Source organism: Trichogramma pretiosum, unplaced genomic scaffold (assembly GCF_000599845.2).
Source record: "Trichogramma pretiosum strain Unisexual culture from Peru unplaced genomic scaffold, Tpre_2.0 scaffold138, whole genome shotgun sequence".
Lineage (NCBI taxonomy): Eukaryota > Metazoa > Arthropoda > Insecta > Hymenoptera > Trichogrammatidae > Trichogramma > Trichogramma pretiosum.
In genome coordinates this window covers 47,123-63,312 of record NW_019641654.1, presented here as the reverse complement: position 1 = coordinate 63,312, position 16,190 = coordinate 47,123, and the positions used below count along the sequence as shown (strand labels likewise).

Sequence of the window (16,190 nt, the reverse complement as noted above, 5' to 3'; positions counted from 1 at the left end):
TTATTTCTGAAATCTCATCACTCATAGGCATTTCCACTGGACTTCTGGGAGGGGTATCCATTTGAACACTTTCTTCTAAAGACTCTTGCTTTTGAATACTGCCTGAATATAATTATTACAGAATGTAAGAAGTACACTAATAAATGTGCAGTTTAAAAAGGTTTACTAAATAAATTTTATAGCACTACGTGGCATAAGTTTACATTTGGCACGCTTTTCGGTGGCACAAGTCGCCCTTTCTGGTAACACGAAGTGAGGTTATCACACGAGCGTATGTGAGTGTGATACAAACGCCGAAGAGCTAGAAAGGGCAACTTATGCATTGCAAAAGGGGACATAAATGTGAAGTTAGTATATAGTACTATGAAATGTCATACGATACTCGTGCAATTGGGGACACTTTCCTGTACGGTTTTTAAGACCATCCATGCCATGCCGTAAAATGTAACTTATAGCCCTCGTAACGTAAAGTAATATCATTTTTTACTTTCTGATGTTTAGCACAATAAAATTGCGTGAGATACTCGTGCATCGTTACTTATGTCACTTATATCGTTAATTGTGAAAAAACTGAAGAAAAAAAGCACCAGGACACAATTGCATCTCAAGCCAGTGTTCTACCTAAAATATGCCATGCCTTATATTTTTTTTGCAAAAAAAAAAAACAGATACGCCTTATTTTTGGAACATGACTTATATTATTCGTATACTGTTAAAATATCATCCTTACCGTGTCCCTATTCTGTTCTGATAGCTAGACTAAAATTTACTGTTCATGTTACACCAAACGGTATTCTAAATACTTTTCTTTGCAAAATGCTACAAGTTTGGTATTTGATTTCATGACTGTGCTGACTCAATTAACATCAAGTTTTGTATACTTATTGATAAAAAATTATTTTGCAAAGCTCACCTTATTCTAAGAATATACCTTATATTCTTTTAAGACTCGAAAATTCGATCACGGCTCATTATTGGCGTACGGCATATTTTTGGTAGAACACGGTATTCAAGAAGCTACTCATGAAGGCACTTAGATTCATAACTTTTATGATCTATTTATGACACCACCTGTCTTACTTTCAGTTAATATTTTAAATTTCAATTAATAGCAATTAATATTAGCGGGAATTATATAAATAACAAAACTGCGAAAAGGCACCAGACGTGATTAAACTTATTCTCTTGAAGAAAAAGGATCAGCTAAAAGTGTCCGCATTTCATAAGCGTTCTGGTTGGTTAAGAGAGTGGCACTGCAGAATGAATCAGTTTGTTGTACATTGAGTATTGACTGTGAGTTGAGCTTTTTGATTAATTTCCCATACGAGGCGTCATCGAGTTATGAAATGAAAGATGAGTTGAGAGAGCGCGGAGCGCGCGCTGTTTTGATGGCTAATATACTTATGAGTCTGCTTCCAACCTCGCAAAAGTTCACGTAATAACTATTACAATCGCTGCATTAAAATCCTTTTGTTATTTCTTAACTTCACCTCATCAATACTTACAGATCTGAGTTATCACGGACTTTATTTTTTTAACCTTTTAATAAAAAATAGAAGTGTATTTTACAGGGTATTTTTATTTGTATTAAAAAAATTAAGATGTAAACCCTGAGGTTTTCATAAGAATTTTTTTTAATAAAGAAAAACTTCAATGCGCATCGTTATAAAAAAGAGACGCTGTATCGATCTAAATCCGTAGGAATCACTCATATCTTAAATTCAAATCAGCTCGAACTGTTTCACGGTAAGTGTTTGTGATGGAACTAAAGTAAACGTGGAAATTTGCCAAAGTATTGTATGAAGAATAGAATAGGCTGTTAACTGACGACTGCTGTGGATTGTATGTATATTACATATGTGATGCAGTGAGTGCATCAGATGCTCGGCGGCCCGGCGAGCCCTGTGTGATGAGCGAGCCCCTTGCGGCCTCGATCGCACTCTCTCTGATGCTGCGACCGAGTTCTTGGACGCTTTTTTAGGTGTCACCGGCGATTTTTGCTTCTTCTTCTTCTCCTTTTCTTTCTTCGGCGAGCTCTTGTCGTTCGGCTGATCTGTCTGCACTGCCGCCAATTGACTCCGCTCTGCCGGCTTATACGCAGCACTTGGATAGTGCTGACTCGCGCTTACTATTGGCTCGTGCCAATACGCGTTCATTCGATTCACGCTCTCGAATTGTTTGCCGGCCTACTCCAACTCACTGAAGCTCGTAATTTGCCGATGCGCCATAAAATTTCGGTATTCGGGCCTTATACCTCTAAACGCGATCGCCAGCTGGTTCTCGTACGGCAACGGGACGCGAAAACGACTGCACAAGAACCTGAAATTATTCAGATACGTGGAAATCGGCTCTCCTTTTTCCTGCGTTCGCTGACGAAGCTCTGTCAAAAGCTCTTCGGTCGTAGCTTGACTCGCAAAGCTTCGCCGAAAATGACGCTCAAAATCCTGCCAAGTCTTGACCTTGTGCTCCACCGACTCATACCAGACCGCGGCCTCATCTACGAGTACCGCCTCGAACGCGAAAAGCAGGTCGTCGGTCGGTATACCTCCTCGGCGTCGGTATCGTTCGAGTCGGCTTAAAAATGTCTCGGCACCGATCTCGTCATTGGCGCCCGAGAATCTCAGGCTGGTCTCTCGAATCAATCGAACGTACTTCCACTGTTGCTGCTATCTTCGCGTTTCACATTTTGATGCACATCGTCCCACCTTACGTGCTCCTGCGCGCCAGCAAGATCTTCGCCGTCACTCGAGCCATCATGGTGCTGTACCGTCCCACGGGGCAGTCCCATCATCGCTCCTGCGTCCCATGGCGTCTACGACGTTCGTGACTCCGCAGACCGCCGGCCAAGCACCATTTTGCGTGGAGCCTTGACCGGCGCCTGGCTATTTCGTGGCGGCTTACCTAGGCACCCACCCTCTGTCGGCAGGTTTTTTAGCCCTGTATTATTCAAGGCGCCGAACACCTCGGCACCTGCCGCGTCCACGGGTGGCTTAGCTCGTTCACCGAGCGCCCTATTTACCTCACGGCGTACGGCCTCCGAGTCATACTCATCAGCCGCGCCTCGAGGTCGTCCCCGAACATCGCTCTCTCTGTGTCGGGGACCTGCACTGGCTTCTTGGCTCCGTCGTCCGGGGTCTCGACCATCGTTTGATCGAGCAGGCTCTCGTTCGACGACGTTTGATCTGGGAGATCGTCAAGATTCACGTCCCACGGGACATCGTAGCTGGCAAACGCCTCAATCGCGCTCGAAACAGCCTCTCACGGCAGATCTGTTCGCCACCTTGATCACTCAATCTCTTGTCCCTGAGCGAAGCCAACATGTCTTCGGCCGGCATTTCCCCGACCTTGGACCACATGCCTCTTGCGGTCACATTTTGCAGAAGCATCTGCATTCGTTCCTTATAGCGCTCCATTTGTGCGCGTGTTACTACTGGCATCGGCTTATATTTGCTGACCGTTTACCAGAAAACGAAAATTACACACGTTATACGATGCGTTGCCACGCTTAGCGCTGTCGCACAGTACATCCGATTTCCCTTTCGGCTTAATACTCGTGTGTACGCACACTCGTACAATCAGATGTACTCCGTAGCAACGTAATTACTTTTTCAATCGGCGTCACGCGCTCGCGATGCACGTCCCACGCCCGCAAACGACTATCTATTGTTTCACGCGTTCGCCTTATATTCGCGCGCGACAATAATTATCCTCGTGTCTCACGCTCCTATCAAAATCCCGTCTGCTACAGTCTCGCTGTCAGTGCTCGTGTACTCGAATCTGTGTCAATTCGGTACGTGCAAACGTATGTTGTTCGCTCTTGCCAACCAATACCGATCAAAAACCTTAATACGCGCGCGCACACACACACATACATATACACCGTGTGATATGAACCAATGATAATTTGATTATACGAAAGAATCTGATTGTCGTATTTATGTTTTTCATGCAAGCGCGACGATCGATGGAGAGAAGACAGTTGACAGCTTGTCAACACGTCGTGTGAGAAAGGACAAGTCAGTTGCCTACGAATCGGCAAGATCGTACGATCGTACAGTGTGTACGCGAGAGTATCGACTTTGTGTAAATCGTGTGTGAGAGTACGGTGTGTGTAAGATTACGCAGTGTGTGTGAGCGCGACGTCCAGGGTGACCCTCTGGATGCTTAAGTCGACTCTTGGTCGAGCTCCACGGGTGAGATCACCCTAAGCCCTCTTCGTGAGGAGTGTGGCCGGCTCGACGAGAGCTCGAGTGCATAAAGAGTGTGTGTATATTTCGGCGGCCGAACGAGGGAGCCGGTCATCACTACGGCAAGAGAGAACGACAAGGCATCCGAGCTTACCAACCGTTGTCTTGTTCCAGGAGGACAGGTTACCATCCAGGCGACAGGGTGCAGACGTGGAGAGGTGGTGAGTCGGGCCGAGAGCTGCTTATATGTTCCTTGTCCTTCTAAGCCTCGCACTTGATGCACCGATACGCGAAAACAGCGACAAGTCCTCGGGCCACTCTGGCCGTGTAACGGCCGTATGATAATAAATCGTTTTAGTAGCATAATAACGCTGTTATCAATTATTGTGTAAATTAGCCCGAGCCCTTGTTCTATTATTCGATATAGGTACCGAGAGGACGGTTGGAGGACGGACGGACCGACGACGAAGGGACATACGTGGCCGACAAGGGCCGCGGATCCGTGGAGTAAGTACCAGGTCACACATATTAACGAATTGCTTACAAAATATTTAGTCGGATATTTTGATGGTAAAACAACCAGGCCAAATAGTTTTTCAGAAAGTATAAGACAGAAACTTGAAAAATGTGAGAATTAACCCATAGTCAAGTTCGTACCTATCGCAACTTACAGGAAATCGTAAAAATTTAAGGACTGATCAACAATAATAAAACGATATTTTTTGATCTATAATGAATAGTAAATGTGCAAAAAATTTAGAGCGTTACAATTCAAGAAAAATCTATCATGTACGCTGAATAACATAAGCTTATCAATTATTACGACCCTCATTTAAGCAGAAGAACCATCGACTGCAAAACTTTGGCAATTTTTTTTATTGAGAAGAAGCAAGATATTTTGAATTTATTATAAAAATTTCGAGACATTTGACTACTAAACTAATAAACGTCATTGATCCAGCATTATTGAGAAATTCATGTTTTGCTTATGCAGAAAAGTTATTGCTTTTAATGATATTCGATAAAAAAAGAAACCATGATTTCATCTTTTTTTTATGAAAGCTCGAGTTGAAACAAAAGGACTTCGACAGTTCGTTTAACTGAATTTGAATCTTAAAGCTGAGAGCCACACAGATTTAGTTAATTTTGATTAAATATGCTGTGACAGTCACGTTGCTCTGTCACATGCCTCTCCCCTCTTCAGCATGAAGTCCCACTGTGATGGGACACAAACAACTTGTATCTAACGCAGCAGCCGCAGCGACACACGTGTGTGTACCTGTGTGTGCGTGCGAAAAGGAATACGCGTGTCAACGCACGCGGAGTCACCTATCTCTTTTTCTATTACGAAGCAAGGGCCTACCAATTTGTCACGTGACCCATTTGAGCGACTCGCAAGTACATAGAGCGCGAGCATAGAGAGAGATACTCGGTGACTGCGAGATAGTTAGCATCGTATGCATTGCTCCAAAATTCGACCTCGTATTGCAAGATTGAGATACGATTGAACGATGCAAGTGCGCGACGCAAGATTCACACGACTTGAACGGGCGTATAATCAACGCATGTCGATCGAGAAAGAATCGATAAGATCGCGAGTAGTATCTAAGGCATTAGATTTGTTTGTGAATTAGACTCACGATATCTTTTCGTCTTTGCGACTTCGCGAACTGTGCGTGCCAGCAGCAGCCTATGCAAGTGAGAGGGTTAAGCCAGCTGTGACTACTACGAGCGGCCATTGACGGCAATGGCGTACAACACCTGTAAGTACCACTCGAGTACTCTGACCTCTCCCGCGTCTGTAATCGCGTCTCCGTGTGACTGTGTGAGTGTGTCCACGATTGCGCTGCTGCATCCGCTATTCGCAATTCTTGTTCAATAAATACTTTTATATTTTGCTACTTAATTCCCTTTTTTGTTATTTCGGCAACTCTTTCCCGTTTAACTTCATCCAAAGTTGGACCACGACGCCTCAGCGGTCGGTGCGAATTTTGCACCGAGTACTGAGTCAGCCGGTGACCAGCGCAAGGACGCGCATTTCCTACACGGAAAAACTTTTGACCATGTTTCACGCTCAACTACTGAAAACGAATCACACACGACTTTACTGAGCTCGTTTCGTCACCAGCACTGAGCTCGTTTCGTCACCAGCACTGAGCGCGATTCAGCCTCGAGACTGAGCGTGAATCGCTCTCGAGCCTCATCGTTCAGCTTAAGATCATAGTTAGTAGTAGACAGAACTCGAGGGCGTTTCGCACTCGAGTCTGAGCATGAATTGTGCTCGACTCAGAGCCCGAATCTATCTCTAGGTATTTGAGCGTGAAACATGGTCAAAAGTTTTTCCGTGTATACACGTAGACCTACCGGCTGCATGAGCGCTCATTAGACCGGGCCGTTTTTGCAAAAAGTTTTAGTATTGCGTGGGCTCAAGGCTGAGCTTAAAGTTTAGGGTTTGACATGAAAAAAGCCATGCCCAGGAAGTCCAAAAAGTAACGGGAACCGGTCTCTATATATTTTTAAAGTTCAAAAACGTGAGGCAAAATTAAGTGAAGATCGTAAACTCGACGATAGCTTGCCAGTTATAGTTGTATCACTATAATTAATTTAGACAATACGTTTTCTTATGTATTGTTGCCTGTAGAATTGACTCGTCACGTCAGCTGAGCGATTTGAATACATCTAAGCACAAAAAATCGACTTTTCCTCGCTTTTTTGTCAAATTTTCGTAAAATCTCTATAAGACCGATAATAAAACGGGTTTAAAAAAATGTTAGAGATATCCAGGTTACGTTACAATTTAGGTTTTTTCTAGTACAATCGAGTGACTTTATTAGTTTAAGTCTAAAAAATTATTTGAATTGATGAAATCGCAATTTTTCAATTTTTTTTTCTCTAAAAATTATCCTAAAATTGACGATTATTCGCTTGCGAAGCACTTTTTTTTTATATACGCTCGCTTAGCCTCATCAATTGTCATCAACAAGTAATAACAAGAAGCTCCATAAATTTTGAGCCCAAAATATCAATTTTAAAAAGTCGCGCAACGATCCAGTAGGTTAAAAAACGTGAATTAATACATTTATGCCTAAAAAAAAGATGATATTGATATTGAGCTCTGAATGTTTGATGACAATTTTCCCGGTGAAAATGGAAAATTATGGGAAATCTAATGTCACCATCGGAAAGCTGAGGAAATTTCCTAGAGAAATCATTAATTAGTTATTTTTTTAGGGGTTTTCGATACTTTTACAGGGAGTTAGAAATTGAGTGATTTGGCCAAAAAATGCCATGCGGCAGAGTGCTAGGATACTTCCGGAAAATTGCCCCATATTGAAAAATTCATGGACAATGCTATTAATGTCTTATAAATATTATTTAAAGATTGTATTCTTTAAAGATTATTTAAATATTTTGTTCTCTACATAATATTTTTCAAACCATTAACAAGTCAAAAGTCGCGAAGATTCCAGTTACTGCCATTTTTTCGTGTTTTTTGACGATAAATTTTTGAAATGTTCTATACCCTCTAGAAATCGGGCATTAAGACCCTATGTGTTGAAAATTTTTTTTCTTACTTTTTCGGTATAAAAGATGAAAATCCACCGTACTGGATTCCTGAAAAGTTAATAAATCGCTCACAGGAATTTTTTCAAAAATACCCGAAAAATCGTTAAATTTCATTAAATGGGCTATAAAATTTCGTTGTATGGACTTTCTGTGGACTTCGAATGACTTCATAGGTATTGAACATCGTTGATGTACCGTATGTTGTTGTGTAAAAATGCTCATCAAGTCATATGACTATTTCAAATGACTAATTTTGAAGAATGAACAATTTTGAATTTTTTTTTAGGCATAAATGTATTAATTCACGTTTTTTATCCTACTTCATCGTTGAGTGACCTTTTGAAATTGATATTTTGGGCTCAAAATGTATGGAGCTTCTTGTTATTACTTGTTGATGACAATTAGAGGCTAAGCGAGCGTATATTAAAAAAAAAGTTTTTTTGGACCACCCTACTGGTTACGCAAAAATTGCTGCTTCGCAAGCGAATAATCGTCAATTTAAGGATAATTTTTAGAAAAAAAAAAATTGAAAAATTGCGATTCCATCAATTAAAATAATTTTTTAGACTTAAACTAATTGTGTCACTCGATTGCACTAGAAAAAACCTAAATTGTAACGTAACCCGCATATCTCTAACATTTTTTAAACCCGTTTTATTATCGGTCTAATAGAGATTTGACGAAAATTTAACAAAAAAAAGCGAGGAAAAGTCGGTTTTTTGTGCTTAGATGTATTCAAATCGCTCAGCTGACGTGACGAGTCAATTCTACAGGCAACAATACATAAGAAAATGTATTGTCTAAATTAATTATAGTAATACAACTATAACTGGCAAGATAACGTCGAGTTTGCGATCTCCACTTAATTTTGCCTGACGTTTTTATACTTTAAAAATATATAGAGACCGGTTCCCGTTACTTTTTGGCAGCAACGTTAATAATCTTTAAGAATTTTGATACTGTGTCGTTAAATTTTTAATCAAATTTTCATGAGGTGTTATTTTCAAAGTTAATAAGGATTGCCTTGCTATGAGAAAGTGACAATGTATCTATTGCGACGGACAGCCTACCCCGGGTGGGTAATTCAGCTCGACTGCCGTGCACTTTATTTATGGGGGGCCCGCTTTACCTGACTCGAGTCCCAGAGGGGATATTGGGCCCGTCACCAGAACGGGCGAGCCATGAGACCGTTCACTCACCTTCCTTCGCCTAGGCTTCTGATACCTGAAATTCTCGAATAGGTCAAGCGAAATGAATTGACACGCGTTCCTTTACGATTAATTGATTTATCTTTATTTAAGGCCCACGAGGGCAAACGATAACAAATAATACGCGACTTACAATCTTCGGCTTACGATACGGCCCCGTAGCCGCTTACTCACGCGTTGGGCACTTTCTGATCGCCCACGAGGGCCGAGACTTGCTTGCACGTTACTATCGGCCCAGTGTCGTCGCTACGACACTCGCGTGGCCTCACTTACACTAACACACTTGCTCACACACACACACACACACACGGGCGGCCCGGCAGCCGCGCCGACCAACGACTTAAAAATATCTTACAATTACCCCAAGTTCTTCGGCGCCTCGCTGCTGCACTGATGACCTATCGTCGATGCTCTGGGTGTAGTCTTCTTGGCCCAACTACTACTGCTGCCCGCGTCCGGGCTTCGGCGTACCTCCACGTGTGTTGTCTACATTCAAACTTCTCGTCCTCTTTCGGGCTCTGCGCACCTCACTCGTGCGATTCTGTCTGCCCGATCGGACGAGTCTGCTCCGACGTGTCTTGCCCACCTGGGCTTCGATCTGACTCGTGTATGCAATTTCCCACGGGCACTACACGGGCACTTGCTCACCCGCGTCACAACGACAACTTCAGCAATCACTTCGGCAACTTCGGCTTCACGCACTAGCTCGCGTTTTCCTGCGTCTTTCTATCACTCTGCTTTTCGCGTAGCCTTCTCACTCGCCAGCGTATTCTAATCTGCCTGCCTCGTAGCGAAAGGAATTCGCCCGGTGTCTGCTCGGCTCTTTTCTGTCCTTCTCGCACGTGTTGATACTGGGCCACGCTCCTGGCTTCACATCATCAGTCCGATGGGCCACTGCTTATCATCTACCTGAAAACGCGCGAGAGAAGGGAGACACACACGCACTCACTCATACATACGCGCGTGCGGCAGTCTTGGCGCGACGCATTTTCTGCGAGTGCTCGACTCGCTTACTGACGGCTTGTGCTCCGTCACAACATCTATTATTTTTTGAGTGATTGCTGGATCTAAGCCATGACCTTTCTTCTGGCAAGTTTCGGCTAAAATGCCACCCGATGTGTTCAAATCTTTTGATTTTTTTGCAAAGTTCCTACTGCAATTAAACTCTGTGGCGATTTTATTAGTGCTCCAACTATCTGGAGCATACTGTGAAGATTCGTAACCTTAAAGGATCATTAACCCCTAGTGAGCTGAATTTATCTTTCAAAGCTTGTAGCATACTTTCAAGTTCTCTTTCTCGTTCAGAAGGAACGCAATTTGCAGTTGTACTTGAAAAAAAAAAGAAAATAGTATATTATGATACGTGTGACTTAAGGAGTTGCATAGGGTTGTGTGATGACAATGATTTTTTTTTTTGAAAAATTACATTTTTAAAACCAAAAGTTCATTCAATCAATTAAAAATTTTGGCACAACAAATTTTATCCATTAGAGAAGCTGCAAAAAATTTTCAGATAAAAATATTGAAAATTGTTGATTTTTAATCGATTTTTCTCGGTCATCTTGTTGTCCTGCGGTATGCAGTATATTTCCTGACACGATCGTCGGAAACCGAAAATTTGACTTATTTCTCAAAGTTTATACTTTTGGATTGAACGAAAGAAACGTAAAAAAAATTAAAATTGATAATTTGGCACGAATTCGAATGGAAAATTGGCTTTTTTGAACAGATAAATTTTTTTAATTAATAGGTTTCATTATTTTCGTTTTATTTCCAAAACAAAGCAACTTTTTCAAAAATTGATTGCACCATTGGAAAGACGAGAAAAAAAAATACACAAAAATCATGTATTTGTTTATTTTTATGGCGAAAGTAACCGTGAAAGACAAAGAAACGTAAAGTGTAGCAAAAAAAATAGGCCGCGGCGCTCGAAAACGGCCGACCACACGCTCTTTCGATCGATAAAATCGCGAAATCGTTCGATCTAATTACTCAAAATACCAATCAGAGTTGAACTCTAGAAGTTAAAACGTGCTTTATCTTCAAGTCCATTTTTTGAAGTTATGGAGGCATATTTTTGAATTTTCAACCGCACCAGTAGAAAGCAGAGGTAAAAATCTATCGAAAACCCATGTTAATTTATTTTTCTAAATTTTATTCAATCCTTTGCGAGCGAGTTGAAAACTGAGCAATCGGGCCGTTTTTGCTGTCCACGCTAGGGCATTATTGGTGTTTTTACACGTACCTATGTGGCAAAACCCTTTCAAGTGCCGCACCGCACGGCATTATTTAGTCGAAACGCTAAATTTGTAACTCACTGTAAATTTACCTAAATGCGCCTAGGAAAAAAACCAGCCCATCCTTTTGATGATAAATTGCCTCAGTTTTTTGATAGCAAGGTCGAATTTCCCAATCTCTGTAAGATATAGCGAGAGATAAAAGAAAAAGCGTGCTTTTGGCGCGCGCGCCCCGCCAGTCGGACATACAAAAACCCCGAAAAAACACCCTTTTTTTCTTTCTCTCGTTGTATCTCGCTAAAATAAAAAAAAACTACCCAGAAAATGCTTATAACGATAAAAAATTTCCTGATCTTTCGATCTAAACTATTTAAAATAAATCTTAAAAATTAAGTTTTCGAGATAATCGACTTTACAGTTTTTCGAGCGATTTTCCCGGGTAAAACGGAGTGCATGGGCGGAAAGAATAGAATGAACTCAATGAGTTGCGAGAGATAGTGCTGCAGTATGTAAAAGCAGCGTATGAAAAGCAATCGGAGTACTATAATAAGAATAGAAAAGATGTGATGTTTGAAATTAGAAATAAAGTTTATCGTCGAACGCATCATTTGTCACGCGGAGCAGATAATTTTAACGTCAAATTAAACGAGAAAGTTGGTGGGCCGTTCAAAATTGTCAGTAAAAAGGGCAAAAATGTGTATTTTATTAAACGATAAAAAAAGAGAAGGAAGCCGGAGGTACGTGTATGCATTTGCGCCTTTGGGTTCCACGGAGGTCGCTTCGCGATCGACCAGCATGATATCGTGATGTTCAAGTGACGTCGATATGTGTGCCAAGCGTGTGGATAATTTCATAAATTAATTGTTTTTTGTTGTGTGTTTTTTTATTTTTTCTCTCTTGTAGATACAGTTCAGTAACAACAATGAGCAGCAGAGGCGTTCGTTCGTGGCAGCTGTCAGAAGAGGAGGTGACAAGAGTACTGTACTGTAAATCCAGCCATCAAGGGACGTGTGAGCGATGTCGTTAAGCTCAGTAAGAGACGCCAGCGAGGAGGCAAAAGCCAGTCACCAGGCGGTGGTGGAGCTGGATGCGTACATCTAATGGAACTCGGCATCCCCGCTCGCTTTCGTCCCGAGCCGGAGGAAATGGAGGTGGTAGTAGTCTCGGGTGAACTCATCCTGATTCCTTTCGGTGCTTCGATGGAGACGTCGGGGGACACACAGGACTGGGTAGAGGTCGTGGACCTTGGAGGTTTTCATTGATTTTTAGAAGAGCTGCTCACCTGCTTCGTCGTATTAACATTGTTAGTCAAATGGCGGAGGAGGGGATGCTCGTGATTACGGCAATAACGAGCGATGTTCCTCTCTTTTCCGCAATATTTCTGGACGCGGTGCCTTACAATCACACCTAAGATGTTCCGATTCATTTAAAATATAGGCGTGGTGGTTGGCTTGCTGCCCATTTGGCTATCTTGGCCTCAGTTATAATCGTGAGATCGATATCTATCTCGAGAGATTTAGGGCTCTATCGATTTACTTTTTCCTCCACTTTCTTACTGAGTCCCCGAGTGAAGCTTTCCAGAGCAGAAATTGCAACACTTTCAAGGGCACCTGGCACGAGGTTCAGCGCGAGATTATCTCGTATGTTATCAGATGCAGCTTGTTTGTGTCGTCAAATTCTGAGGCCGTAATTTACGACCTGTTTGTCGGCTCCTAATAAGGCCCAAGATAGATTTCCGAACAAATCAGATAACTATTTTTGGGAGGCGCTCTTAAGTTCGTTGTAAATTTCCTCATCGGTTACAAAATTTTGTGCTACGAGTAGCTACTGGCACAGTCCTTTACATAAGCTTTTAACAGTACAATGAAAAAATCGTTGTCAGCCAGTCCGAGAAAACATTCTATAACCTTGCAATCGTGAGTAAATTGAATAACCAGCATGTTTTTTCCGTCGAAATGGGGCATGACATTCTCTATTTTCGCGATTCTGCTATAGCTAGGGGTTTTTACGTCGTAGATAAATTTATTAAGAGGGAATGGAGCTATTTTTTATTCTTGATGAAAGCGAAAATATTTTGTCTCTGTTGGAATCTAGAACTATAGAACGCCTCTAAATTTTAGTTTTGATCAAGTGGTTTATGAATGAGTTTTTAATAAAATTTGTCCAAAATGAAATGGAAATGTACGGATGAGTATTGAGAGTTTCATCATTTATTCATACATGTTAAAACAAAAGTTATAATGTAAAATGTTACAAATAATAAGTCGTTAAAAACTAATGATCTAGAAGCGCTTGCACTATTACTTGACAATTTTTCTAGTGTAGGAATTTTAGAAACTTCGATAGAATTTTGGAAGTCAATCAACCAATCGCTTATTACGTTTTTTACACTGGCATGAATTCCCAAAAAATTGTCTTTTATACATTTTTTATAATACAAAAAATTCACTTCTTTCATAGCTTGGCAGAGTGGAATACTATTCAAACTATTTTCAATCGTACTATTAATTTTATCTCCAACTTCCATCCAGTCAAATCCAAGTTGTAAAAATAATTTTGATTGATACTTTTCAGAATTGAAATGAAGTAATGTATCTTTTAGATTCGAAAGAGACTCTTTTACAAAATTTAAATTAGATTCCGAATTTTCGTCAATCGGAGATATGGTGTTTATTTCATTAAATATGCGTTTGAAAATATTATCCATGAATGCATTACATTCAAAAGTTTCTGGTCCTTCAAAGACACCTTCGTTAAAGAATTGGCATAGAGTTAATTCCAACATTTTCATTTTAAATATGCTTTTTTTTATTTCATCAACATTTTTCTTAATTTCTGACTTCATTGTGAACCATTCGTCTACTATGGAGCTTATATTATTATCTTTTGATACAATAAACTTTTTCAAAAAATTACTAGATTTATTATTAATTTTTCCACCATATACGTTTTCTATTGAAGTTAAAGTCTTTAATTGAGCAGGCGGAACCACAGTATGAATCTTTTCAAAAAAAGTTTTTATATTTGCAATAGAATCATTTATTTTTTCATGATATAAAGTCCAATTACTGGGCAAATTACTCAAATCTATTTTCTTAATATTTATAATTTGATCGATTTTGGAAAAAATTTCATCTAGACTATCATTTGTTTTAATCAATTTTAATGGTTGAGATTTCATTTCTAAGTTTGGAGTAAATGTTAAATTCAGTATACTTTTGTGTAAATCAGAAAATTGGTTTTTGAAATCGGTAAAAGATTTGTTCACATTTTGTTTAAAAACTATCCAATCGCTTATAAAACTACCTGGGGGTGGTTTTTTCGAAGCTATGTTAGTGACAATATTATTTAAAGTTGAATTTATATCATTCTTAAAATTCAGCCAGTCACCTATTATAACATCATTGTACAAAGATTTCAACCGAAGAGGTGGCATCTTCCAAGCCAAATATGAAGGTTGTGACAAATTCTGACAAGAAATTATTGGATTTGTAACCGATACTGAACGCATAACATCTTTTTGTACTTCTGTTATTGTATCAGCATTATCACAAATTACACCAGCAAGACTTGTTTTTCTTATCTGCTCGAGTTGTTCTGAAATAATAAAGCAAAATAGTTATTAAAATGTAACATTACATTTTTATCATAATAAGTAGTCATGTTTTTTTGGTACTTTTTAAGTTGATTTTTCATTACTTTTTCATATTTTTTGAACAAAAATACCGATTAGTTTATTAGTTGTATACACTCAAAGAAGGTTATCGACAAAAAGACCGTTTCACAGGGGACAAGATAACTTCTGCAAATCTAAGTTTTTTTATAAAGTAGAATACACAGGGGAGAGCGGGGTGTATTGGCATGTCAAGTGAGTTGGCAAAATAGCTTATCTCTGATCCTTATCAATGTCTTGAACCAAGATAGTGCCATTACATACTGTCACGTGGGCGCACCGGGGCCAACTTTGATTCGGCAATCTCATGCGGCGCGCAAGAAGGTAATGACCATAGCTCATTAGTTACCTCTTGCGCGTTTTTCTAATTGTAGTAGTTCAGTTCTTATCTAGCAGAGCAAAAGCCGCTTCGCTTACTCTACCTGTGCGCTCTCATTCCATGTCTTGTAGTTTTTTTTACCCCCTCCTCCTCCACCATCCCACGTACCAATCACCATATTATATCACTATATATCAAACAAACACCATATATTATAGTGTTAGAACTGAAAGTATCATCTCTATAAAAGTCATTAATACAGATAAATATGCCATTTTGCCAGCTTACCTCACATGCTAACACACACCGCTCTCGCCTATACTAAATCCTGAATTATCAATAAAAAAAGTAAAAAATAAACAAAATGGTGGAATTAAATTTTAAATTGTTTTGTTTCTAAAAAATGTTGTAACAATAGAAATAATGATTGTAAAATGATGATTTTTGTTCAAGTTCCAAAAAATTTAATTATTTTTACTGACTACGTGTGTGTTTTCTAGAAAAAGCTTTTTCTCCTTACTCCACCCCTTTCGGGCACGCATCGGTAACCGTCCTTAGGCATTGCTTCGGTGTGGCCGGGGTTTGGTGAGATTTCTGCTACTTCGATATTAGTCGTTTCCATACATCCCCCATCCGTCGCACATAGTGATATGCGGTGATTAGGGGTTCAAGGACTCATCTTTTTCTACTTGGTGAACCTCCGTATCCTACAAGGTGCTATCTGTCGATTGTGGTATCCCACTTCAGGAGCCGTCTACTGCGTGTTTACATATTGCTGGCATCTCCACCTGAGTTAAGTATTCAGAAATCGCTGTCTAGGGCCATCTTGTGAGTATGGTTCTTTCTTCTGTCACCGATACTCTTTTCTGTTGTTATTTTGTGAGTTTGGTTCTCGCTTCTGACTTCATTATGGGAGTTTTGTACTCCCCGTCTATTGCCAGCTTTGTGAGTCTTCGCCTCGGGCTCCTACTAATGCTTATTCTCTTTGCTTCCAGCTCG

General features: G+C 40.3%; 1 protein-coding gene across 1 annotated transcript in view; it reads right to left on the bottom strand.

Annotated features, from left to right (window-relative positions):
• Positions 1 to 13,387: 13,387 nt before the first annotated feature.
• LOC106653789 (chorion peroxidase-like) overlaps positions 13,388 to 16,190 on the bottom strand; it is a 47,082-nt gene continuing 44,279 nt past the window's right edge. The window contains exon 4 of the mRNA XM_023460111.1: positions 13,388 to 14,796. Coding sequence (XP_023315879.1) covers positions 13,406 to 14,796 — 1,391 coding nt within the window. The 3' untranslated portion in view covers positions 13,388 to 13,405. The remainder of the gene's footprint in view (positions 14,797 to 16,190) is intronic.